The sequence below is a fragment of the Crinia signifera genome, chromosome 2, assembly GCF_055691185.1.
Source record: "Crinia signifera chromosome 2, ASM5569118v1, whole genome shotgun sequence".
Taxonomy (NCBI): Eukaryota; Metazoa; Chordata; class Amphibia; order Anura; family Myobatrachidae; genus Crinia; species Crinia signifera.
In genome coordinates, this window is record NC_139218.1 from 67,842,512 (window position 1) to 67,864,107 (window position 21,596).

At 41.7% G+C, this 21,596-nt stretch overlaps 1 protein-coding gene across 2 annotated transcripts in view; it reads right to left on the reverse strand.

The window, feature by feature from the left end:
- Positions 1 to 12,359: 12,359 nt before the first annotated feature.
- The window catches only part of GOSR1 (golgi SNAP receptor complex member 1), a 69,937-nt gene continuing 60,700 nt past the window's right edge, over positions 12,360 to 21,596 (reverse strand). For both annotated transcript variants that reach the window (XM_083172293.1, XM_083172292.1), the window contains exons 8-9: positions 16,755 to 16,837; positions 12,360 to 15,540 (exon numbers count right to left, since the gene is read on the reverse strand). In XM_083172293.1, coding sequence (XP_083028419.1) covers positions 15,416 to 15,540; positions 16,755 to 16,837 — 208 coding nt within the window. In that variant the 3' untranslated portion in view covers positions 12,360 to 15,415. The remainder of the gene's footprint in view (positions 15,541 to 16,754; positions 16,838 to 21,596) is intronic.

Genomic DNA, 21,596 nt, shown 5'->3' on the forward strand with positions numbered 1-21,596 from the left:
CGCCATCGAAAAACAACAATACGACACCTTATTTATTAACAGTTTCTTATATAGCGCAGCAGATTCCGTTGCGCTTTACAATAGTAGACAGTGATAAAACAAACTGGGTAAAAACAGACAGACTTGGAGGTAGGAGTAAATTACCCTCCGGAACACGAATTTTAATACAACATGAACATGAGTAATCATTCGTAATCGCTCGGATTTGGAATACGAATACGACTTTTTCTATTCGGATGCTTAGTAAATTCCCCCCTATGTGTATAAGGGGCATTACTGATTGATGTAATATGAATCAAGGGCACTACATGCAGTGTAATGTGTATTGGATTGTGCTACCGTGTGTTGTGGGACCATTATCCCTTTATGGGTGGTAGGGCACAAATTCCCTGGCACTGGTCTAGGCTCTGCCTAATGAGGGGGGGGGGGGGGGGGGAATCGGTGTTAGGGGAACGGATCAAAATCGACACAATCAAAAGATCAACATGGAAAAGGTTGAGATGGAAAAATGTTGACATGAGTTTTTCACAGTGTTTGGGCCAGATGTAGCAAGCTTCAAAAAGTAATAAAATGATAAAAGTGATAAACAGCCAGTCAATCAGCTCCTAACTGGCATGTTATAGGCTGGATTTGAAAAATCACAGGTAGAAGCTGATTGGCTGGTTGTTTATCACTCTCCACTTTATCACTGCACTCGCCATGCTTCAGGCACAGTGCCTTGCTGCGCTACAGTAACTCTGCCACTTGGATGGTAAAGTATGAAGCCGTTTTGTTTTTATAAAAATCACGAAAAATGTATGATAACCTTTTCTTGTATGGACCCTTTCATCGCATCAACCTTTTGTCCTTGTCAACCTAATGTATGTCAACTTCTTCATGTGTCAACCTTTTGACACAATTTGACTGTCAACCTACACACTGTCGACTGTTTGACTTGATACCCTACCCCAGCTGGCAAATGTCAAGTGCAAAGACATGTTCTGTGTCTTTGCTCCTTAACACAAAACATACATAGTCCATACTGACTATATAGTCCAAATCGAATCGAAAATGACACTGAATCAAAGAGTGTTAGCTGCATTCGATGCAAAAATAGATGTGGCAGGCAAGTCTATTTCTGCTTTGATCTGCCAGCTAGAAAAAAACTCCATGCTGCTCATTGCAGCATCCCCCCTCCCTCCCCCTCGCACTGTCCTCCCGCCATCCCTACCTCCCTCCCCCTCGCACTGTCCTCCCGCCATTCCTACCTCCCTCCTGGCTGATGCTGTAGATATTGAATCGGTATCAACGGACAGTGGGTCGGGCTGTGTGTACATGGCATTATTGACAAGTTCCAGGTGATGAGACAATATTTGTTGTAACAAGAAATATTTATAGTTACAGTAAAAAGTTCAGGATGGGAATCCTCATTATTTAATGTGGAGTTTGCCATGAACTCCGGTCAGTGTTCTTCGCTCCATACAACAAACAGTTTTTTGGTGTGAGGTCAAGAATGTACTCAATGGATGAAAGATTTAAAACATTTATTACTGAGGGAGTGAGCTCTGAAAATACCTCAGTTTGGGTCTCCAGAAACAGGGTTCCCCATTGGGTGACGCACCTGCCGGATATTGGCAATATTATCAACCGCTGTTTCAGCCGCAGTATCATTGAGCCATATCCAAGCAGGCTTTGGGGGGGAATTGGTGTTACTTTCTGGACTAAGCAGGAGCGAGAGCAATCATATCCAGCATGGTAATAAGGGCTGGAGGGAAGCATTTCTTCAGCACCGGTGGAGGAGAATCAGTAAGATGGTTTCATCTAAAACAGATGATATAAAAACTTTCATTAAAGAATCATAAGATTGCACTTAAATAACTAAAGGCACCCATACACTTATACAATATGGTCCTTCTTCACATTGTTTTGACTTATCGGGCCAATAAATCATGTAAAAAGTAGAATATTGTATGAGTTTTACCTCTGTCTCATTTCTTATGTGCAGCCCCGTGTGCATCGGGTCGGACCGAGAGATCACCATGGCTACCACAAGGATTTGTTGGATCCTGTGGTAGTCAGTGGCATTACATACAATACATCATAGGCAAAAGGAGTGCATATGGTATCATTCCACACCTAATTCTTATACTGCATACCTGAGACTGCCTCACACTAAACGCTCTGCTCTCTACTGCTTCCTTCTATTCCTTCTCCTCCTCCTGTTCCTTCTCTTATTGCCTGATAAGTACAATGTAAATGCAATTCCCTATTTGCTCCTACACACCAGCGCTCATTGCTCATCACTGCCCCGTAAACACTGGGGAAAGGGGGGGGGGTTTGAGCTAAAAATGTAGCTCAAAAGACAAAAATGGGCGACTTTCAGCTCAAAATCACTCAGTGTTTACGGGCCTTTATCTCACTGGTTAGTCTATGTATTAAGTCATATGCCAAAATCCATTACCTGACCCATAGCAAGTCTGATCTGTCAGGCAAAAACACATTTGTATTGCTAGGAGAATAATACTTACAAGGCAGATCTTTAGCCTCGGCTAGGGAGGGTTCATCATCCCTCTTTCTCTTGTTCCCTGTTATTGCAGAATGGACATTGCATATTATAAATTAGATTTATTTAATTAATTGTATCCTTAGCACAGGAATTTCTGTATGAAAGTGTAAATACAGATTTATAAGTTGCTGCTATTGGTTCCATGTTGAAGGCTAAGCCATGAACCAGGGATTGATCTCCTATGGATGAGGGCAGCCGGTCCATCTCCTGCCAGGGTGCGATATCACCGGATTTGGATGAATCGGCCCATGAAATCGGCCCAAATTGCACATGTAGACATCCCATCCGACCTGATGCGCGGTCCCGTGCACATCGGATCGGAGTGGGGAGGTCGGGCGGGCTGCACATAAGATTTGCTAAATCTTATATGCAGCCCAGAGCCGTGCTGGGGACAGCAGCGGGCTGGGGGATGCCGGCTACCAGAGAGCTGGGTGGCGGGAGCAGGGGAGGCAGCGGAGGGAACGCACATTAGTTTACACTGGGCCACTATTTTTAGGATTTTTTGTAGACCAAACATATGGCATTATTAAATTAACAAGAGGAGAGAATGGTTTACAAGTATCTCTCCGTGAAAGCAAAAAACTATACCTTAACCAACTGTAGAATGTTGTGGAGATTAATATTTTGAAGAAAGCCACCAAGACCAAATAAGGTTAAACTTGAATTCAGCCTTATGAGTAATATATAAATATCTCTCATGCTGCACTGTAGCATTGACCAAGGAAATCCAGGCCTTAAAATCAGGAGCAGAAGAAGCCATCCAAAGTCTAGCTATGCAGACTTTAGCCAATGTACACAGATTAACTGCAGATATGATTATCCAGGACATCATTACCAGACACCCCAAGGCAACAAAACCTCGGTGTTAATTTACATAGGGGAATTCCTGTAACAGTTATTGCGTGACGCACTTGATTCCAAAAGGGTTTCACCACCGGACAATCCCATAATAAATGCCAGAATGTTCCCGAATTACCTTTACATTTAGGGCATGTATCAGAAGCACTTTCACCAAATTTTACCAATCTAGCTGGAGTTAGATAAGTTCTATGTAGAATAAACAGTTGAATATGCTGAAATCTAATCGAAGCAGTAGATTCGTGAGGACAAGCAAGTGCCTCATTCCATTCATTCTCAGACAACCTACCCACCTCCAATTCCTAGTTTTGCTGCAGATTTGGTAAGTCATAGTTATGATGGTATGATTGAAGGAACTTGTATAAGCATGGGAGAGCACATTTAGAGCCTATTTGTAAGAGGAATGTTTTGAGAGGAGAGTGTCGAATAACAGGAGGGCCTTGAGGAAATTGTGAAGACAAGGCGTGACGAAGTTGTAGATATCTGAAGAAATACATACAGTGGGAGCCACTGCTATCTATCTCTATAATAGGATTTAGGGGCAGATTTATTAAGCTTGGAGAAGAGATAAACTGGAGATAAAGCGGAGAAAAGGTAAAAGGAGATAAAGCACCAGCCAATCAGCTGTGTTTGAAAAAGACAGTTGGGAGTTGATTGGCTGGTGCTTTATCTCCTTTTACCTTTTCTCTGCTTTATCTCCAGTTTATCTCTTCTCCAAGCTTAATAAATCTGCCCCTAAGTGAGCAATTGGATTACTCTGCTAATCCCCTACTCTATTATTGTATTGCAGCTGAAAACAATAGGATAGCCATGGTGAGCCACGGTGAGCCATGGCCTAAGGAAGATAGATGAGATGGGCTCCTACTGTAGATGAAAAATTAAACTCATTTGTCAACTGAGTAAAAGATTTTAAAACTCCATCCTGATATTGCTGACCCACAGATACCACTCCCCATTCACCACACACCACTCTAGGCTTAAGGGAGGAAAGTTTTGAGAATTTAAGAGAATTCCATAAAGCAGTGTCTGGGTTGACATCCCGAAACTTTAATAAAACATGTATAGCTCTCCAAATTTTCAGGGCCTGAATAATAAGTGGTAAAGACTTATGAGAAAAGGTGAAGGGGTGTATGTCCATGTTTTAGTTCAGAAACCAGAAGGCTCAGAAGGGAATCTTGAGTACAATCCTGAAGCCATAATCGTAAATGAGTCAACTGAGTCGCATAATAATATAACGTAAAATTAGGAAGGGCCAGGCCACCAGACGCTTTGGATCTAGTAAGTACATCTAACTGTATGCGAGGCCTCTTATTCATCCAGATCAGAGAAGAAATCATACTATTGAGTTTCTGAAAAATTGAATTACGGAGATAAATTGGGTCCTGAATTTTGGTTGTACTATTATTTTAATTAAATTAACTCTTCCAGTAAGTGTCAGAGGAAGTTTACGCCACGACCTAATCTTATCCTTCAAATAGGAGAAAAGAGGCATAAAATTCAATGGGGCAAATTCCTGTATGTTGTTAGACACCCACACACCCAAGTATTTAAATGAGTTAACACACCATAAAGGGAGAATAATATGTAGTGTGACAGGGGGCTGTCCCTTGAGGGGAAGGATAGAAGACTTGGCCCAACTGATAGTAAGACTAGAGTATTTCCCACATTTTTTTATCGTCTGAAGAACCCCCGGCATGGAAACGGAATAATCTTTAAGAAAAAGCAAAATGTCGTCTGCATACAGTGCAACAGTATCAACCCGATTATTTAGTTGAAGGCCAGAAATTTCTGGATGTGCCCAGAGAAGGCATGCCAATGGTTCAACAGCCAAAGCAAAAAGGGCAGGAGACATTGGGCAACCCTGCTGAGTACCACAAGAGAGAGAAAATGGAGCGGAAATGTAACCATTTACTGATAAACGTGCAGTGGGTTTAAAATAAAGTAATTGGACCCATTTAAAAAAAAAATTGTCCTATTCCCATAAATCGCATAACCTCCCAAAGGAATGGCCACTTCACTGAATCAAAGGCTTTTGCCGCATCCATTGATACAATAACAGAGGAGGACTTATCCCCGTGAGAGGCCTGAAGATGTGAATAAAGACGTCTAATATTAACTGAAGTTGATTGCCCCGGCATAAAGCCAGTCTGATCTGGATGTATCACCTTAGTTATAACCTTATGTAGGCGTATTGACAACATTTTGGCCAGAATCTTCACATCGGTGGGAATCAGAGAAATTGGGCAATAGGCATCAGGAAGTTTAGGGTCTTTCCCAGGCTTGGGTATCACGTTTTTTACAGCCTCTGACAGAATCTGAAAACCTACCATGCTCTTTCAAGCTATTAAAAAGATCTAGAAACTTAGGGACAAACAATTTAGCATGCTTCTTATATACCTCCAGTGGAATGCCATCAGAGCCAGGAGCTTTACCATCAGGGAAATAATAAATTGCAAATTCAACTTCTTCCAAAGTAAATGGGGCATCTAAAAAGGATCGATCGTCTTGAGACAAACAGGGAAGGGCAGCAGTCATTACATAGGACAACGGATCATTCTCAGTGCAGGACAACTTTGAGGTATAAATAGATTTATAAAAAGAAAGAAAGGTATCTGCAATGTCAGGAATAGTTGAGACCGTTATACCAGTCAGTCGTAACAAGTTCAGTAACAGTCGTGCATGGTCGATCGGAGTGAACCAAATAACTACCTGTTTTATCTGCATAAGTATAATGTGAGCGAGACTGAATCAGGTGCCATTGGGTAACTGTCAGTGAGATGAGCTGTCCAGTCATCCTGTGAGGTCAACCATTTAATAAGGGTTTCCTCCAAACCATCCCTTAAATACGTTTTTAAGGAAAGAAAATAAATAAAATATAACTTTTATTCTTTATATCTAAAATGGCGACATATAAAAACACATAACATACATGGGTAAATGACAAGGTAAGGATATAAAAAAGGAAATAAATCCTTACTTGGTGAACCCCAAAATCCTTCGATATTGATGCTGATATAGACTGAATTGGATCAGTGCATTTAATAGATTGTGTCCCTTTCACTGTCAATACTATTAGTGAATCAATCTCGTGGCCTCTTATTGCTGGTGGATATCGGCATCCAGTTGGGGGTCGCAGTCAAAATTGTGACAATGCGAATCTTATTCCAACAAAACCGTGTATTCAACCCTAGTACTGATGTACAATTAACGGGCACCAGCTATATGTAGATTCTGGACCGGTAGGCTATCAGGACCGGGATTGAGGAAGATCGTGGTCAAACTCTGACACCACGACTTCTTCCCGATAATCAATTTTCTGGCCAGAAAACAACTTTATTAATGCACTTTTCACAATTCTATATAATAATGTACTCGGTGTGTCCCTACTGTGTGGGTCCCCATATGATTAGAAACACTACAAACTGATCTTTGCCCTTTTGCTCTCCTACAAACTGAAGCTCCCTAGAATCTGAGGTGCGGTTTCCTCAGAGAAAAAAAATACATATACAGTACACACTTGAGAGTGCTGTTTGTGCAGAGCAAATGGTGTTTTTATAAAAAAAGCTAAAATTAATATTTCAAAATTATTTTATTTTAAATAAAAGCATAGATATAATAAAACAAAGACAATTCTATGAACAAAACGGCAAATTACAATATATATATATATATATATATATATATATATATATATATATATATATATATAATCAGGTTGGGGGGGGAGGCTGGACTGCACACCCTAGCTACTAATAATGGGATGTGCTAACTGAGACTTTACAACATAGAAACAGACTAAAAGGTGCACCATACACCATTTACATTTTTATATATGATAATATGAAATTCTTGGCATAGTATTGGCCAATAGAATGAGCCTACCATACCTATCTTTTCACTTTTAACAATTAACACCAAGCTGCCATTTTCTCACTTTCCTAACACTGATACTACACTTCACTTTTATTTTTATACTAACACTCTAAAACATTGAGATGTTGTTTCCCAGGACGATGCCATACCTCAAACTTAAATGGCTGTAAGGCCAAAAACAAATGAGTCACACGAGAAGTAACCTCTTTGTTCCTGTGCATCCACTGCAAGGGTGCATGGTCAGTCACCAAGCAGAAATATCGTGCCAACAAATAATCCTTTAAGGACGGCCAGCTCCATTTAATCACCAAGCACTCCTGCTCTACAGTTGAGTACTTGCGCTCTCTGGGCAGTCATTTATGGATAAAGTAAAAGACAGTCATCTACTACCTCTTGGGAAATGATTGCCCCTAATCCTGTCCCAGAAGCTTGGGCCTCGATTTTAGCGGCCGCCCGTCAGACCTACCGGACACTCCGATGTGGCAGAAGCTCCTCTCCCTTCCTCTCCGCGATCCTTGGACATACCAACACCCAGGATGGGCACTGGATGACCCACTGGTGGGCCTGCATGCTCCAGTGTTCCTCCCAGCAAGGCTGCTTCTTATTGCTCACCTCCAACACAGCAGCGGCCATCTTGCCTACAGCACTCTCAGGAAATTACAGGAGAATGGAGATGTACTTGGCCTGATCCAGAACATTCACCGCTTTTCTGTCCTAGCTGCGGAGGCCCCCTAAGCCTGCTGTACCTCATATACACAGAACTTCAACAATTACGGTTTGTTGTATATTCATTATTACTGTTTTTGTTGCTGGTTTACATCATTGCTCCCTAAATGTGCAAGATCCCCCTCCAGTGGTCATATACAGACACTACTTCACTAATACAAATTCCTTGTATACTATTGTGCTCTATAAAGATCACCCTAGCTGTGGTTATCAGTTTTTCCTCCTCCCCAGCTGTCCACCACTGTGGCCCCAAGCAAACGATGACTGGGCCCCATGTAAGTGCTCCTCTTCCACCATGTGACCTTTGTCTTCCTCTTCATACACACTGCTCTTTTCATATGTAATCTCTAACAGCTTTCTTATCTAATGGGCAAAACAGAGAAGGGCTCTAAAAGTAAGGCTCCCCTTTAGACAACCCCTCTCAACAGAATTCACACTCCTATTTATCCATCCCACATTCCGCAGACTCTGCTGAAGTGCCACCTGGGGCTATTGTCACTGTCCCTTCCACCATGGCTGTCGCGCCTTCATCCGGTGATGCCTACAACCACTTGTTCCAGCTGAGAGGTGAAATTGCGGAGATTCTCTCCCATGTTAAGTCGTCCAAGCTAGACATGCAGGCCCTGGAATCCAGGCTTCATGATTCTTTGCAAAATCAGATATCTGTAGTTCAGGCTGACATCACTCATCTGGGCTCCTGTGTAGTTACGTTAGAAGAGAACACTCTTGGTTATCTCACCTTCATGAGATAATTAATGAGATGATTTCCAATCAGTCCCTGGATGTGAGGGCAATACAAAACAAACTAGATGATTTGGACAATAGAGGGCTCAGAAACAATATACAAGACCATGGCCTCCCAGAACATATTTCTCCTTGCTATTTGTATGCTCTTAACAATATTTTCAGTTAAATGCTGGACTTACACCAGAATTACTCCATTAAATTTGGCCGACCCCACAGCCATGCATCCGAGAGGTTCAGTGACTAATCGCCCCAAAGATGTAAACTGCCTGGGACAATACTTCTGACTAAAAAAGGACATTATATAGAAGGTCCCCAAATTTAGAAGGTGTGGAATTTGGTGGCACCCATCTACAGATCTACCAGGACCTCTCGTGGCGTATGCTCCAGCAGTGCAGGCTGCTGAAACCCCTCACGGAAGCGCTTTGAAGGAAGGAAATGAAATACAGATCGTGATTTCCGCTGTCCCTTCGGATCTCCCATGAAAGCCGGTCCTTTGCTCTCAAAGATCCCTCATACCTCCTGGGCTTCTGTTCAGCATTAGGCCTAGACTAGGGGTAGCCAACTTCAGTCTTCGAGAGCTACCAACAGTTAATATTTTCCAGGTCTCCTCAGAGAATCAAGCGAAGTAATTAGCTCCACTTGTGGATCATTTATAATGTGTCAGTCAGTAAGGAGTGCACCTGTGCCCCAGATAGGTGATCTATAAATCATGAACTGTTGGTAGCTCTCGAGGAGTTGGCTACCACTGGCCTAGACTCTATAAATCTACCCAACTGGCAGGACCTCTCCCTTCCCACCATGATGCCTCCAAACCTTCCGAGAAGACCTCATTGGGAACAAGTCACCAATCCCAAGAAGAAGACTAGGGCTACAGACTCCCCTTGCGAGGCACACCCCCTGTGAACTACGGCTGGTCTGCCATAAGTTTTCACTTTCTCGCTGCAATTTTTCATACACTTTTTATGGCTTTTTTTGTTGTTGATAGAGATGACTGTTTCCACCTGAGGTATTTGTGGATTGTGAATTTGTGGATATTTGGGCATTGCCTGCTGCCTATATTGGCCTCTGCCGGAAATCCACTTAGGTCTCAACACTATCCATTTCTCTAGCTCCTTTTTGCTTGGGTCCCTGCTCGACCAGACAATCGACCTGAAAGAGCACTCCTATGGATCTTGATATCTCCCTGTTCTCTTATTGGAGTAATTTCTTTTAATTTATTTAAGTTTTCCCCTTACTCTTGTCACATTTAGTGCTAATAAATATAGTAGCTGTCATTGCGCTTATATATTTATTTGGTACTTATGTAATATCTGGGCTCCAGTTTTTCTTATGAGACCGCGTCCCCTCGCCACGCTTCGGGCACTGTGGCTCGCTGCGCTCGCCACACTATATAAAATCAACTCCATGCGTAGTTGGATAGCAGGGGTATGAAAAAATGGGGTGCATTTAACATGGGAGCCCAGATAATACATAAGTACCATTTATTTTATTTGTGGTTCAAGATTTGCACTGTGTTTCTATACATAACTTTTCATTTAATTTTTTTCTTAGGTTGAAGAAGTCATTGCCCCCTAGTGTGCCCCCCTGCTGCAATTTTTTGCCATGACATGGGTACTCTGATAGTCCTTATTTTTGTCCGGATGCAGTTATTCATGTTCTCATAATGTTTGTTTGTATTTTCAATTGTATTCTGCTTTTTATGTGATGTTTGTTTTTTTTTCCCCTCCTTCGCAGCTATTTTTTTTCTTGTTCTTTTCTTTCCGTCCCTAGATCCTGTCTCCTAATTTTCTTCTTTTCCCCATCTCACCCTTCCTATGGCTGTCTCCCTTAGAATATTCTCAAATAAAGCTATAGGGTTAAATGTTCCAGAAAAACAGGCTGAGGCCCTCCATTCTTTTTTTTTTTTTATGCTGGAAGCGTTGATATTGTCTAAGAGACTCACTTTCGGTACTCAGACACAGCACCCCAACTTCGCAACCACTTTTTCCCAACAGCCTTCTATTGCAACTATACACAATCCAAATCAAAGCGAGTGTCAATTCTCTTTGCTAAACATATACCTGTGTCTGATGTAGTGGTCCATAGGCTGGAGGAGGGGAAGTGCCTACTTGTTAAATGTACTTTGTCTAACCAAGTTTTCACCATTGTCAATATTTACGCCCCAAACCAGGGTCAACCAGCTTTTCTTGAGAAGAGGTTTGAGAAGATTTATTTTCTGGAGGAAGGGGTCCTGGTGGTTGGCAGAGACTTGAATTGGGCCCTAGACCACTGCCTGGATGTTTCTTCTGGTTCCTCCTTCCCTAAATGCACAACTCGCAAGGTAAGATGACTGCTCCACACTCACCAGCTGCCCGACGTTTGCCATGTTCTTCACCCCACAGAAAGGGACTATATCAATTTCTCCCACCCCCATCAGTCCTATTCTATAAAAAGACTCTTTATTATTAGATCATACACATCTCCAATTCTTTGGAGAGGTCTCTATAGGTCTTATGACTTGGTCCGACCATGCCCCAATTATACTTGATCTGTCCCTGGAAACCTCTACCACGCATAGTTGATATTAGTGTTTCAATAAATCTACTTAGCAACCCCTATTGCAAATTCCAACTTGAAGAGGAAATGGAGGGATATGTTGAGTGTAACGTGACCTCTGATGTTTCACAGCTCACAATTTGGGAGGCGCATAAATGTGTATTGAGGGGGAAGTGCATCCAACTGGATTCTTTCTTGAAAAAGCAGAGTGTGGGCCAGATTGAAAACCTTTACAGAGATAGTGTCTCTAGAAATCTCCCATAAATCATCCCTCTCTTCTGATACCTACATCGAACTCCCTGCCAATCGTTCAGCCTCTATTAAAGATGGTGCAGGCCAGGCTTTCCATAAAACCAGTGGGATTGCAGAGGCATTCTGTACTTATTACTCCTCCCAATACATCCCCCCCCCCCCCCGCACAGAAAGCTTTCCCAATACTATCAGTAAATGGCGGGCTATTGGTGACTAACTAAGATAGGGTTCCCCAGGCTTGCTGCACTTGATATTGAAGAACTGGAGAAGCCTTTTACTATGCTCGAACCGAAGGAGTCTACAAGATCTTCCCCTGCCAAGAAGAGTCCCGGCCCTGTTGGCTTCATCATTACCTACTACAACGTCTTTACAGACAAGTTGCTTCCTTTACTATTAGAGGCCTTTAACATGGTCTCTGATCAGTCCCCTTTCTCTAGCTGGTCATTAGAAGCCCACATCACTGTCGTTTTTCTTGAATGCGTATCACCGTGATTTTTGGGGGACAAAATATAGTTTTTACTGTCAGGGTTGACTGTTTTAAAGCCATCATCAATGCCAATGCTTTTTCTAGTCTTGCCACAAAACTTGCATTGGTTTACAAGCACCGCATACTGTGGAACCCTAGGGTTGCAGATTTATGTGGATCTACAAGTTACTACATCTGGCCTCAGGTCTCCAAGGACCAAATCCACCAATCACAAACACCAAAGTCTATATGACAAAGGCAATGTACTGTATGTATATATAATACTCACACACCCACACTTCAAGCTCTTGTATAGTAAAGTAGCTCAGATGCAATGCAAAAAGTGTGAAACAGAAACATGTATAATACTAATTTATTATTAAATTACATAACAAAGCTTTCTTTATTACAGACAGGAATTGCACATAAGGTGCAGAAATGAGAAAATAATTACAAGAGCAATAAAATATAATTAGTTTCAATGAGCTATTTGTAAAGCAAAATAAGAAAGTGCCATTAGAAGGGAAAAGTTATATACAGGTGGGTGCTTTGGGTTTGGATATCCTTCAATAAAGGTCATCACTTTACACTGTTGAATAAATTAGAGTTCTCACATTCTCAAGGAGAGCACACATACAGAAAAAACAGACTAATCTCTGGATTACGTGGGATGTCAGATATCCATACACATATTAAGAGGTTCTTCACCTACACTTACACACATACATAAAAGGAAAAACAAGCATCACTCTAGGAACTTCAATAACCATTAAAACAGGCGGTGTTTAAGGAGTTACTAAACACCACCTGGTTATTGAAGTCCTGGAGTATTGCCCATTTTTGTTTGTGCATTTATGGTGTGCATTATACCTGGGAGGGCACCAAGGCCAGGATCTGACACGGGAAGGATGTAGACAGACAAGTGACAACCATTCAAGTTCAACTAACCAATAAAAATACTTAGTTGGGAAACCAAATTTAAGAAAGTGGAAGAATTTTTTTTATGTATTTCAACTAAAAGCCTTTAAAACATTAACACAAATGGATTTTAAGTCTTGTGGACCACAGAACAGTCATCAGGAACAGGACTGAACCGTCGGTACTCATGGCACAGACTTCCAATGCAGCTTAATACATTAATTGGTCCATCCAGTATTTAAAGTCCGTTAGATTACTGATATTGGAACACTGAGGACCATACAGTCAGTACTGAGTTTTTTTTCTATCTAATACCGTGTGTGTGTGTGTGTGTGTGTGTGTGTGTGTGTGTGTGTGGTGCTCCAACAGGGAGGATCCTGACTGCCAGCTCGCTACAGGTTCTGTTCTCCCTCTATGGGGGTCATGGACCCCCCACAAGGGAGAATAGCGCCTGTGAGCCAGGATCCCCCTGTCGGCACATCATCCGGCACCTGTGTGCGTATGTGCATATTATAAATATATGTTGGAGAACTTCTATTCAAACAATCCACACCAGTCATGGGCATTTATTCTTTTTTGAAAAACATAGAAGGTTAAAATAAACCACACACACACACACGCAGATTGGAGTTCCTCTTTGACAGCCTCCAGCTGTTTTTTTTCAATAAGAAAACAGTCTCCTGCACAGAGTGGTAGTAGCCATTTTGTTGGCTGAACATGAGAAAGCATACCATCCACTCTGTACGAACAAGTGAATTCACAGGCTGCATTCTCCATATTGGTTCAGTTTAAGACAGATGGATCTTAAATAATAGACTACACCAGGGCCAGACAATCTGTCAATCTTCTTGAATTTAACTCTTAAGGCATGCAGACAGTTATTAGAAGTATTTCTGTAGTTCTGCTTACCATGGGAATTACAGCCAAATCACACATGCAGACGCCCTCTGTATCCAGGCAGAAATAAATCAGCTCACTAATATCCTTTCATTGTTGCAAAGTGTCACGTCAGGGTAAACTTGAAGTTGTAAGACTTGATGATCCACCCCCCTCATTCGCCAGTTTGGAGGTTTTGGTGACAGGACATCTTTAGTTGCCTATTTTTAAAAATCAGTGCTAGGTATTTACAAACCCAATTATCACCAGACTGACAGAACAGGAAGTGTAATTTAAAGCACAGCTAATAAAAATTGATTTCTCCTGCATTCCAATTACATTTTTTTACAGCTCGGTAGAAAGCTCTTAAACTTTCCTCTATAGAAATAATCGGCTAAATGTGTTAAGAATCTGGGCACTATGCTGCAGTGCACACACAATTAGCAGGGTGTGTGCTCTGATGGACCATTCTGAAGCCTCAGTGTGTTTAATGTTACAGAATATTGTATGTACAGTCGGGATTAATAATGAGTAATTGAGGGGGGTTACAAAGCAAAAACAAGCCAAACAAATAATTGAAGATCATGTTTCATATACATGTGCAAATTCTCTGCTGGCATTCTTGACATGAAGCAGCAGTGTCTGTACCTGTGACAGACGACACTGTATGCCTGGCAGAGGGGCTCATTGTTACATATTAAAACCAAAATCGCAGAGTGATTGTTTCCTTTTTTAAATTGAATAGATTTCATTTGTTTTTACCTTTATTGGTAACAGCAGCTAATTTAATTTATTTGCATATTTTGAAATAAGGGCTAAGTAATTGTTAATGGGAAAAATTATAATTTATTTGTCTCAATTAAAAAAACGTAGATCTATAATAATATTTTTTCTTATGTAAACCACTGCCAAACAAACTGTTTATAATATATTATAGCTGCCTTTACCGCAACATTAAAGGGGACCTAAACCAAACAAGATGTACTTTTCCCAGGTTCCCAAAATATATATGAAGTTTACGTACTATTACATAGAATAAGGCCAACACATTACCTAAACACAGTATGGGGAGACATTTTGTGCCTCTGTGAAGTCTAGTTCAACCTACAAAATGGCTGAGATGTTGACAGATGTTCGAACACATTATTTTATATTATGTGTAACTCCGTTATAGACACAGTAAGACCTGTCCCTTGTAGCTACCAACAGTATATGCATCCAGATTGACAGACAGCCATGTCCAGCATGTATAAGAAAAGATGCTTCCTTAATCAGTCTTATTTCAAATATTTTACTTTATCTGTGAACGTTACTTGTAGCTATCAGAAAATGATGTATTGGTCCTTTCAAGGCTTCTGATAAGACCCCTATTAATCCCTCGCTATTAATCAGATTCAGTATGGATACAGAGAAGAGTTAAGAGGACGACGAGTATGTACAGCTACGGGCCAGCACGTGGATACTGCCAGCACCAAAGATTGCCAATATAAAATATGAATTATTTCTGTAATACACCCAACTCCCTTATGTACAGGTGGTGCGTAAAGAACTGCAACTCTCTGGTCTTTCCACTCGGATGTTGCTGCTCCTCCGGTGTGCAGCAGAGTCTGTGTTGGCTGTCAGTGAAAAGCATAGAGCAGCAGCAGGATAGTGCAAATGCCGATAACAGAGCCCAGGATGAGCGAATCCCGGCGCTTCCTCAGGTTAATCCTCTGGATAAGACTGTTTACTGCAGGAAAACGGTCTGTAAGAATTCATTAAGGACAGGAACGAGCAGCATTAGAAGTACATTACAGAAATCTGTATATTACTGTATACTACATCATCATGTATGTCTAATGAAGCACAGTGGTTCATGTCCTAAGCAATTTTGTGCCCATCATTACACACTTGCCGATATATTACTTGCATAGCGGACGAATGATAGATCATCTGCACCATTGACAAGTATCAGCACAAATGCATGGGTGCCCAGACTCTTATACCAGCCACAGGAACTGCAGATAATTGCATTACTACATGTTCCTGCAGCCAGGCATGTTTTCACAGCAGACTGGCTAATGTGTATGCAAAAAGTGCAGACTGTGCAGTATCCCTACACGTGTGGTAGCGGGATGTGTGGCAAGGCTGAGTACTGTGTACGGACTTTAGCTCTTATATAAAAATGTTGGCTGCACAGTGGAATCTGTATGGAGATGCGATTATTCTATTGGGAGCATAAACTAATGTACATAGCAAAACTAGTACATATATCAGTGATGGGTTATTGTAATCATAATCTTGGATAATATATACACAGATGCCATTAACTGTGTTCATAAGGTGCAAATATGGATAACGATCCCTAAATATCCCTGACTCTTCCCCTAACCATTTGTCTATGCATCCTATGTCATATAGTGGTCTATTTAATGCTTCAATCTTTCTCTGATTGGGCCAAATGTATTAAGCCTTAACAAGAGATAGAGTGGAGAGTGATAAAGGACCAGCCAATCTGCCCACTTTATCCCTTGTTAAGGCTTAATACATGTGGTCCATTATTACATAAAGGGAACCTGATTAAACCAATGTAAATGGGTTTACTCTTGTCCAGCACTGCATGGCCATAAACCGCCCAGACCAGATGCAGACATAGTTCCCAATGCTGGCTAGTTAATAGCAGAGCATTAGGTGTCACAGACGCATACTTTTTTAAAAGCAATTTCTGCAGATGTTATTTTATTATGAATTGAACTTTCTAACAATTAAAAATGTAAAATGTGTCAAAAAAATTTGGGTAGACTAAGGAACACACCAGCTATTTTAAAAACAAGTAGCTATAAGATTTCGAAGTGTTATAGAGAGCACTATAGTACCATACTTCTGAGTTTGAATGAACAATGATTTCTCTTCCATCCTGACATAAGGCCATAGCTATACAACTAGTAACCGATCACATGATGTTATACATAAGGATACTGGCCAAGGTATTCATCCGGCTCTGTATGGATTTCAAAAATCCCCTCTGTGACGTCATATTTTCTTTAGTAGCCATTGCAATACTGAAAAAACACAAAAATAATTTTATTTATTCATTGATTTTGACAGGCTTATGCAATTAAATCCTCAGAAAAGTGACTGAATGTTTACATAATGCTTACAAAACAAACTACATGCAATAGATACATTTTTTTTTACTGTAACACAAATATTTTAATAAATAATACAAGATAAAAGCTACATTAAAATGTGGTCAGACTGGGGTCATTCAGGTGCGATCAAAGTTGCGGTCACTGCGGGATCCTTGAGCAGCAGGAAGCGTCTACTACAAGCAGACCCATGCCGCGGCAGTAGTGATCCGACCCGCATTCAAAGTACCCATCATGGTGCTATGCAAGCGACCTATTGCAGAAGTCAGGAAACCTCTGTCTTAGGATGCAGATCCCTGGCCTCTTCCCATCCCATAAACTGCTGCAGCATGCCTTGTTTTTTTCCAAATAATGCCTGTCATCATCACCAACCCCAAAATGGATTCAGAGTGGCATTCACTGACAGTCCGATTGCTGGCCTACATCGAACACCACAGCCACATGCGGTACCTTGCAATGATGAGCATACCTGAATAACCCCCTAGATGTGAATTCAAGACTTTCCAAGAATGAAAGCATTATAGAAAAGTGCATAGGGATTCGCACACATCTGTGTTCACACAGAGGTGATACCAATGCTTTATTAGTAATAATATGGAGGGACAAGTAAAGTATACTGGTTGGTCAGACAAATTTGATAAACCACTTTGATTTAACAAAAAGGCAGCAGGAAGGATGTGCCTGACCATCTTCATCTGACTGTGATGCATATTTATGTGGTGATGTCAGCAAAGTTTGAAAAAGTGGCTACAAAGATGTCAAGGAGGTAAATAGGAGCCTGCTTTGCATCAATCAACAGTAACATTTGACTTTGAACAAAATTTAAAAGCATGCAAATAACTGCTTATTTACATGTTTTTGGCTTCAGTTTTAACCCTAATTTTATTTGAAGCAACCGATTCTTTAGGACAGTAAAAATATCCAGAAGCGCAATGCATTGAATAAGGGTAACAATCATTCTTAAAATTACTGAATGTATGAGCCATATAGAAAAAAATGTTTGTAGTCCAGTTTATAAATGACACTGCTTGACAATCGATACATAGAATTTAAACATAAGCAAAATGATATAGCTATTTCTAACATGCTGTACTCAGCTTAAGGCCATGCCACAGCAATAGAAGTCAGACACTGCCATGTCAAGAACTGCCAATAACGGAAGCCAGTCTCTTCCACTGTAATAAATGACCTAAATCAAATGTGTTCTAACTCCTCTCACTGGCCAGCATTTTTCTCCCAGCAAATCTCTGCAGTGTCCCCAGACTCATTACAGCAGTTATCATTCTAGCTGAACAGGTCTGCCCAGCTCCGAGATCAGAGTGCTGCTGGGTTATGTAAAGAGCGCCCCAGAGACACAATTATAAAACCTCATTAGGAATATATCCCGGGAACGAGTGCTTTTAACATCTGAAAAGCAGAGCTCAATAACTAAGGCAGGCAAAAGTGTGTAGCTTTCAAGTCTGTACATTAGGAAAGAGGATCGCTTTACATTCTCTCTAAAAAATAACAAGTTAAACCTTACATCAAAAAGAAGATGTCAAAGAAAGATGTGCTTTTGTGTAGTCTGGGAGAGTAACGGCATTGGAGAGCATAACTAATAAGCAGAGGCAGATGGGAAGAATGCCAGTCCGTGTTATTGGGTAACTAGAGTACAAATTATGTCTGACCATTTAGCATCCTATTATCTTGCCATTTGGGAATCTTTGAAAAAAATTAAACTACCACACATTTTCTGCCATAGTTGCTAATGATCAATTAGCTAATGTGATCATTGTGGTGTTTGATGAATGGAAGTTAAAAGGTCATTGTAGACTGAGTAATGAATGCCCAAAATGGACAATTTAAGTGAAGGGTGCCTACACACGGGGCAATTTTTCACCATTGTCTATGCCAGTGGTTCTCAACCCTGGTCCTCAAGTACCCCCAACTATGCACGTTTTCCAGGTCACCCAGCAGGTGCACTTATTATTCAGACACATTTTAAAAGATCCACATGTGGAGCTAATTATGTCACTTGTGATTGTGTGTGGAGACCTGGAAAATGTGCACTGTTGGGGGTACTTGAGGACCGAGGTTGGGAACCACTGTTCTAAGCCATCTGACTAGATCACTTCGAGTGATACACGGATCACTCCATAAGTATGCCCCCCCTTCCCGAGCACCGGCGAGGTGCTGTCGCCGACCTAGATCATTCAAGCATGCAGTATAAATCTAGTTAGATCTCCCGGCTAGCACAGATCGCCCGGCACACATTGCTGGTGTATTAAATAGTACTTCGCTCAGCACACATCGCTATTGTATAGCATAATACCTCACTCAGCACACATTGCTGGTGTATAGCATAACACCTCACTCCGCACACATTGCTGGTGTATAGCATGTGTGTCAGCAATGTGTGCTGCGCAATCTGTGCTAAACTACATAGATCAGCACGGGGCTGAAGTCATCCAATGTGTAGGCCCCTTTACACATGTGAAGGCCAGATCAGTTTCCGTTTATATGTTTTAAGACATACTGTATGGAGAAGATCCAATTCTGTACCCAAACCCCACGGTGTATATGTTGCTGGACACTTCTCTGGGTCACAGCTAATGTGGAAAATGACATTTCCGTCTGTGGCTAATTCCATATTTAAAACTTCCCTTGTTAACAAAAAATGTACATCTGTAACAAACCTTCCCATTATATAGAACTGCAATATTGTGTAGATCAGGGTACAGTACTTCTGTTTGAGCCACTGCCACCATATAATATACTGTGATGTAAAGGGCAACTCAAGGGTCTATGAAAAATTGCAGGTTGATCACCATGCTAGAAGCAAAGGACACAGCAGAGCTATGAGGCACAACAAGCCACGTGCCTCAGTGACGTTACTAGGGAATGGATAAATGGCCATATCTAGGGTGTACATGTAACAAGAGCACCTCGCATCTGTACAGTTACCTCACATTAACATCTACTACCAGATCTACACGGAAGACCTTTTAAAACAAATGTTACATTGCAGTATACATGGAAGTACTATCCCTAACTGGTCATTGCTCTCTTTCATATTAATGAAAAATGTAATACTAAAACATATTTAATAAAACTTCCACAAAAATCATTTGGATTCCACAACAGTGAATTGTAACTGTGGGTGACTGCATCTACCTGTTATACTGATGTGATGTGAAGTGCTATGGAAAGGCTCTTACACCTATAAATCATTTATACCACTAGTAGAACATGCACGCCAGTAGGAGATTTATGAAGCAGACAGATCTCGTGGTTAGAAATGAACAAATCTACAAGGTCATTTATCACACGTTGCTCCTGTGTTGGTGCTTTTATACAGATCACTGAAATGCAAGGCGACTTCCCATATCCATCCGATCTTCAAGTAGAGGGATGCCCTTATTTCTTAGAACACAGACAGAGCACAAGAGAACTTTATGTTTTTGGGACTCTCTCATGGTTAGAACTCTTGCTTTATCTAAACCAGGCATGTCCAACGTTGGCCCTCCAGATGTTGTGAAACTACACATCCCAGCATGCTATGCCACAGTTTTGCTATTAGAGAATGCTAAAACTATTGCAAAGCAGGTACTTGTGTATTTTGGCGGCGCCCATCGCATCGCATACCATAACGCATACGATGGTATGCGATGCGACGCGATATCGTACGACGGTGCACGATGGCATACAATTTTGAAATTGTATGCCATTGTACATGGCATACGATGCGATGCGATTAAACATTGTATAAGCACCCTAATGGGTGCTTACAATGTTAAATGCACCCCCACGCCACCCCCCCACTATAAACGTGAACCCGAAGCGTGGCGAGCGCAGCGAGCCCGCGAGGGGCGGCGGTACGCGTCCTACGACCTTTTCATACCCCCACTATCCACGTCGGCGTGGAGTTGAGAATAGAATAGTGTGGCGAGCACAGCGAGCCACCGAGCCCGGAGCGTGGCGAGCCCCGCGAGGGGGCGCGGATACCTGTGAAGCCCGCGAAGGGACGCGTTTACCTGTGAAGGTATCGGCGTGCGCTCGCCACGCTTCGGGCTCGGTGGCTCGCTGCGCTCGCCACACTATTCTATTCTCAACTCCACACCGACGTGGATAGTGGGGGTATGAAAAGGTCGTAGGACGCATACCGCTGCGCTCGCCACGCTTCGGGTTCACGTTTATAGTGGGGGGGGTGGCGTGGGGGTGCATTTAACATTGTGCTTATACGATTTTTGATCGTATAGGGGGTCAAAATCGCGTCGCATCGCATGCCATCGGGTGCATGGCATACGATGCGATGCGATCCGTTCATCGTACGACGGACATCGGGGGCGCCGCCAAAATACACAAGTACCGCAAAGCATGCTGGGATGTGTAGTGTCAAAACATCTGGAGGGCCAACGTTGGACATGCCTGATCTAAACATTTAGAGGTGTCCTCGCACATCATGGCAGAAGTTTTGCCCTGAGACACTGGTAGGGCCAGGCCTCTGTTTTTTTGCAGAAAATTTGCCTTAAGGTGCATACACCAATTCCAATTTTGACTATATACTCAAAATGGGAGAAAAGTTAGCACAAATTGCAGTTATGATGCCTGTCCCTGTGGGATCGGAATCACAAGAAAAAAACAGACTGTGCAGGAAAGCCACTTTTGACTATATTGTATCCAGTCTAGTGTT